This window comes from Meles meles, chromosome 12 (genome assembly GCF_922984935.1).
Source record: "Meles meles chromosome 12, mMelMel3.1 paternal haplotype, whole genome shotgun sequence".
NCBI lineage: Eukaryota > Metazoa > Chordata > Mammalia > Carnivora > Mustelidae > Meles > Meles meles.
The window spans coordinates 82724020-82730019 of record NC_060077.1 but is presented as its reverse complement, the minus strand read 5'-3'; the positions used below and the strand labels follow the sequence as shown (position 1 = coordinate 82730019).

General features: G+C 58.8%; 1 protein-coding gene across 1 annotated transcript in view; it reads right to left on the bottom strand.

The window, feature by feature from the left end:
• Nucleotides 1-240: 240 nt before the first annotated feature.
• Nucleotides 241-6000, bottom strand: part of PHLPP1 (PH domain and leucine rich repeat protein phosphatase 1) — a 208308-nt gene continuing 202548 nt past the window's right edge. Inside the window, exons 15-17 of the mRNA XM_046025178.1 lie at nt 5583-5777; nt 3212-3440; nt 241-2313 (exon numbers count right to left, since the gene is read on the bottom strand). Coding sequence (XP_045881134.1) covers nt 1171-2313; nt 3212-3440; nt 5583-5777 — 1567 coding nt within the window. The 3' untranslated portion in view covers nt 241-1170. The remainder of the gene's footprint in view (nt 2314-3211; nt 3441-5582; nt 5778-6000) is intronic.

The following is a 6000-nucleotide window of genomic DNA, read 5'->3' as shown; positions in this document are numbered from 1 at the left end:
TCATGACAAGAAACAGAAAGGCTGGAAGACCAGCCCTGCGTGTTGCTAACCATACCGTCCATTTCACTAACTCATTCAAGTCAGTTCACTTGTTGGGTGTTTTCCCTTCAAAAAAAAAAAAAAAAAAAATCCGGCGGGAGTATCTGGTAGCCCCAAAGTTACATCCATTCATTCCAAACCCAAGCCCAGTGTGATCTTATAGACACACCTGGCTCCTGGGACAAAAGCAGATGGGTCTAATACTTGTAAATTTTGTATTTATTATAACAAAAATTATGACATGTTCATTTGTGCATTCGGCTTTAATAGAACTCTCGGTATGTCAGTGATCTAACTGAACGCTATACAGTCATGCTGATTGTGACGGCAGTAAGGAACACGAAGTGTCTGCAAAGTCAAGAGGGTGGGTGGGGGCTGGAGAGGAAGAAAACAGGGTCAGAGGCCCCTTGGGTGCAGGCTGGTTTCTAGCGGCCTAAGATCCACCTTATTTGGACAGAAGTGCTCTCTCCCGGGTCAGCCCCGCACTGAGTGAGCTTGGGGGGAGGGGGCACGTGGGTTGTGTAGGCTGTGTCCTTATGCCAAAACTACAAAACATCTGAAGCGTCACTATACAACACTGAGCTATTTACAATAGAAATTTCTCAATCAACTGTTCTCTCAGAGAAAATTAGTGAATCCCAGTGACTTAAGTCACCTGACAGAGTAAAGCAACTCCTAGGAGTTAGTCTCCATATTCTACAAATGTCTGTCATTTTCAAGACAAAAAAAAAAAAAAAAAAAGCCCCCCCCCCCCCCCAAAGAAATACAGAATTACAATATTATCAAAGTCATTTAGCACTGGCAACCCGCCCTGCCTTCAGAGCAAAACAACAAAAAGCCGTTTTAAAAAATATTACATTATCATTAACCGTTTCTCTGTAATATATTAAACCTTTTGTTCTTTGTCTTTACACGTCTGAGATGTTAGGGGGGAGGTTAACAAATTTAAATGCGAGGGGTAGAGCATCACCGAAGAAGAGTGGTAACTGTGAAAAAAATGGCCAACGGGAGGAGACCGTAGGGCGCGGGTGGGGGGGCGTGGAGTGAACCCCTGGTTTAACGTGAGCCTGCGAGACTCGTGCAACTCGGTCTTTCTCGGTTCGTTTATTTGCGAACCAGCGCTCGGGTGGGTCATAGCGGCGTGTCACAGTAGTCCGGCAGCGGGTCCCCGGGGCAGGGCCGCGGCGGCGGCTGCAGGGGCGGCAGCGGCGGCTGCTGCTGCTTCATCATCTCCTTGACCTCCTCCTCCAGCTCCGGGGGGATGATGAACTGGTCCTCGGGGTCCGGCTGCGCCGGCGCCGCGAAGTAGCCCCCGGGCTTGCGGAGGGGCGCGTCCGCGGCCACCTCGATCACGTTGTGGCTCCGCTCCTGGGGCGCCACGGAGCCGTTGGCCCGGCGCCGCCCGATGGTCCCCGCGGCCGCCGCGCCGTCCGGCCTCCGGAGCGGCCCCGGCTCGTCCTCGTTGGCGCTGATGACGATGCCCTCGTCGCTGGCCTCGGCCGGCGGGGGCGGCGGCCGCCGCTTCTCCTTCTCCCGCGCCCGGCCGCAGTGGATGTCCACCTCCACCTCCACGCGGCTGCCGTTGCTGAAGACGCCCTCGATGGGCTCCTCGTCGTCGCTGTCCAGGCCGTTGTCGGAGAAGGCGCTGGAGAAGGTGGCGCTGGACAGCTGCCGCTGGAAGCAGTGCGCCAGGCCGCCGGGGTGCAGCAGGCAGCGCGGCTCGCCGGCGCACGCGGGGCTGCTGTCGGGCGGCGCGCCGGGCGGGGGCTCGTCGGACGCGGTGGAGCCCACCTCGCTGCTCATCTCGGACGCCGACAGCTCGCTGCTCATCTCGGACGCCAGCCCGCTGCTGGACGACGGCACGCCCGGCGCGTCCGCCGGCCGCTCCCGGCCCGCCATGCCCGCGGGCGGCGGGAAGAGGCCGGGGCTGGGCGGCGGGCCGGCGCCGCCCGCGCCCAGCTCGCAGCAGCAGAAGCTGTCCTCGGGGACGCTGAGCTGCACCACCACGGCGCTCAGGCTGTCGTGGCAGCCGTAGCTCTGCGCCAGCGTGCACAGCTTCTTGGCGGCGGCCAGCGCGTCGGGCACGTGGCGCACGGCCGCCACCGCCTCCTCCACCGACAGGCTGTCCCACAGGCCCTTGCTGCCCAGGATGAAGAACTCGTCCTGGGGCGTCAGGGGCACGGACTGCACGTGGGGGCGCGGCACGACGCTGGGGTGCAGGAAGGTGTAGCCCAGGATGCGCGTGGACTCGGTCACTCCGTTCACCTTGCCGTCCTGGGGGGGGGGGGGGAGGCAGACGGAGGGTAAGGCAAGTGGGGCGCAGAGAACGGCCCCCCCAGTCCCCTCCACCAGCCGGGCCGGCCTGGTCTCTCTCCGGAGTGGCGAGCTCCCGCCAGGGGATACGGGGCTGCACGCGGTGCTGGGGGCCGTGTCTGGAGGAATCGCTTAGCTCCTGCAGCCCCGCACCATCTCCGGCGCACACAGGGCGGGCTCAGCACCTTGTGGGGAGCCAGGGACCAGGGCAGCTCCCCGAGGGCCCGGAGTTGAAGGGTCGCTGTAAACCCCGGACTGAGGCTCCATCCTGGCAGGTCTCTCAACAGAAGCACTGTGAGCAGCCGCGGCCAAGCCGCCCTCTGCTGTGGAGCAGCAACCCTGCCTCCCCGCCTTCTCCACCCAGCCGTGAAAACCCAGTGTCCCCGCCGGGGCTGGGGCTGCGAAGAACCGGGTGACACAGCGCTCCCTCACTCAGGCACAGGAGCCATGCACCAGAAATCACAACTGGCCACTAATGCACTGATCCACAGGTCTCAGAAGACAGGACGGACCCGCGGCGCTGGGGAAAGGAGGCTCAAAGGCTTCCAAGGCCCAGCCTGCAAGCGGCAGAGTCAGGGTACCCGCCCCAGCAGTGGCCCTTGGGGCACCCCCTCAAGTCCGGAACCGGAGCCTTCACAGAGGGGCTGGTGAGCCTCGGCTGAGCTAAGGCCACGAGGCACCGGGCAGAGCCTCGGACCCAGGGAAGCCATGGAGAAGTTCATGATCCCTTCTGTGACGTCTTGACCTCTCACTCAGAGCCTCTGCTTTGTGACCCTGCAGACTTGGGATGTTACCGGTTTCTGCCGTGACCCTGGCCCCATCCTCCCTGCCACCCCGAGGAAAACCGCGTTCTCCTCACCTCTGTGATAATGGCCTTGTGCTGTTTAATTCTCTTCCGTTCTTCCTCACAGCTCATGACGTACGATCGGGACAGAGGCAACGGCTTCCCGTTCCGACAGAGAACCGTCTGGCACTTGCCCACGTTTGCAGAGGTCAGGGTGAAGGATCCTCCTGGCTCCATGGGATCATGCTTGATATGACAGAGGACAGCCGCGCCTCCAAGTTTCTGCCCCGCGGTTCCAAGTTTCCTGGAACCCAGAGAGCACAGGTAAGAACCCAGACACAACCTGTCAGAGTCAGTTTCGCGAACTCAGCACGAGGCCTAGGAGGAGAAACACAGCCCGTTCCACTCGGCCTCTCTCACCAAAGCAAGAGCTGCTCGGCTTCTCCAGGGGAAAGGGCCTGTGTGCGGAGTCTGCCCCCAGCCCCAGCCCTCTTGTCTGCTCACAGCTCGGGGACAGTCCCTTCACCACTGAAGGCACCCTTGGCCTGCTGCATCCTGCCTCCTGCTCCCTCATCGTGACACTGCAGGGACGGCAGCGGAAGGGCTAGCTCTCTCCCGCCCGCCCATTTCCATCCCGCCCGCCCCCAGCGAGGGAACCGAGCGAGCCCTTCAACAGGCGTCACCACTCCACACACAGACCCACGCGCCTCAGCGTGACCTGGATGCCCACCCTCTTGTCCTCTGTAAAGACACTGGCTGGTATTAATGAGCCTTTAATTTCTGGACCATTCATGTTCTTGCCTTGCCTTTCTCTACCAGTGTTACTTATTCCAGAATATTCACAGGAAGGACTGTCTAGAGACCAAGCTCCAAAGTGTTGGAGATCTACCCCTTTTATCCGTGGCCCTACTTTCTGCACGGAGCACACGCAGCACCCGCAAGTTCTGGCGAAAGGAGCCAAGAACTCCCATCCCAAGCCTCCGAGCGCCCGGCGGATCTCGAGTGGCACCGAAACAAGAAGGCGAAGACACGCTCCTGTTTTCCGGGCAGACCTGTGGGTCCTGTCAGCTCCTATCAACGGTCAATGTTAGGCGAGCAGCGGCACCAGCCATGGAAACCAGCGCTGCCCGCTCGAGTAAGCTAGGGTGTCAGCCCCAAGAAGACACGCGGTTCTTCCGGGGCTGAGAAAGATCTCTCCAGATCCCATGTCCTCTTACCACAAATGGCGCTGGAGATGGGTCGACAATCCGGGTCTGTGAGCTCGGACCCGTGGCCTTCCCTGACCAGACGGGGCCGGAGGCCTGACCGGGGGAAACAGCCTACCCCCTCCCTCTCAAGGCACAATGCTCCTCTGAGCAAAGCCAGCAACTGGCCGGTACATGGGGACCAGCACAGCTGGGGGATCAGTCCGAGGTTCTGAATTCTTGTTCAGTGCTCGAGTGTCGATAGAAAGTGACCTCTCTGGAGTGCGGGTATGAAGGGGGTATGTGCACACATTTGTGCATATGAGGATTTGTGTTTGCTTCTCTCCCCAGGACACAAGGGTGATAAAACAGAAAAGCAGATCGATGTGGCTGGTTGTTGGGATGTTCTCTGCAGTCTTACTGCCTGTACCAGGTCAAACTCTGGCTGCGTCATCTACTGAAGAGAAACTTGTTTGACTTCTCTGTACCTCAGTTTCCCATCGGTAAGGTAAGCGCATTCTACCCCATGAGATAGTCAGTGTTACTGTACGGCATGCGGGGTATTTAAAACAATGACTGGTACAGTTAAGGGATCACTAAATATCATGTTACCAGTAGTCACTTGCTAACAGTCCATGCCCACCGCGATCTGAAGGGCAGAGTGAGCCCAGAAGCAGAGAGCCTCACTGGAGCGTCTTTCCCGAGCTCTTCAGGACTCGGCGTGACTTTAAAGGCTGGCTCCCAACCAGCACTCTGAGCACATACTTTTTCTACCCCTGTTGCAGAGCTACCTCCTCTGGCCGATGAGCATGGGAGAGAAAAGGGGGCGCTCGGCATTGTTCTCATGACCTTCAGCACACGCCCCGTTTCCTGGGCCCAGGTGTATTTGCAGTACAGGATGAACAGACAATTCCTTGACAACCTACAAAGCCACTGAAGTGACTTAAGAAGGAGCAATTCTTCGAAGGAGGGAATGCTTGTGGCATTCGTCCCTGAGAGTTGCAAACACAGATTCACAGCTTCTAAGGTGACCAAAAGCTCCACACTAAATTCCTGTCACTGACTCAGCCTCCTCCAAGGTCGTCTGAGCCCCGGTATGTCTCCAGGGGACACGGTTGAGCCCAGATCCTTATGCAAAACCAGATCACCCGAGTGCCTCCTGTATGCCCACACATGCCCACCGGCGACAAACGGTGCTTTGAGACCACTGGCCAAACACTCCAGGGGAGCAAGAAACCCCGCAGGGACCGGAAGGTTCTCACCTTTGCATGACAATGAACGTGTTCACCATGTACTCCTCCTCGTTTCTTGTCTTCTGCAGCTCTTCGGCCAGAATGTCACTCATGGTGCACTGGAGAAGGGAGGGCACCTCCACGTTCCGGTCTCCGTCAAACACCCCGTACAGGGCCTCCCGGTTGTCACAGAAGTTGTTCACTGACAGCGCCGCAACACACAACCTGTGGGGCGAGAGTGATGGCTGCTGCGTACCTGCCGGGCCACAGTGATGGGTGCCGAGTCCGCCCTCCTCCCTTCCCCAGCCCAACACCACGCCGAGTCTCGTCTCTTCCTTCCTGACCTCAGACGAGGGAAGAGTGACTAAGGCAAACTCACCCCAGCTAACTGATTCCAACTCATTTCCGTAACGCAAAGAAGGACGATGAAACCCACACCTCACATAGG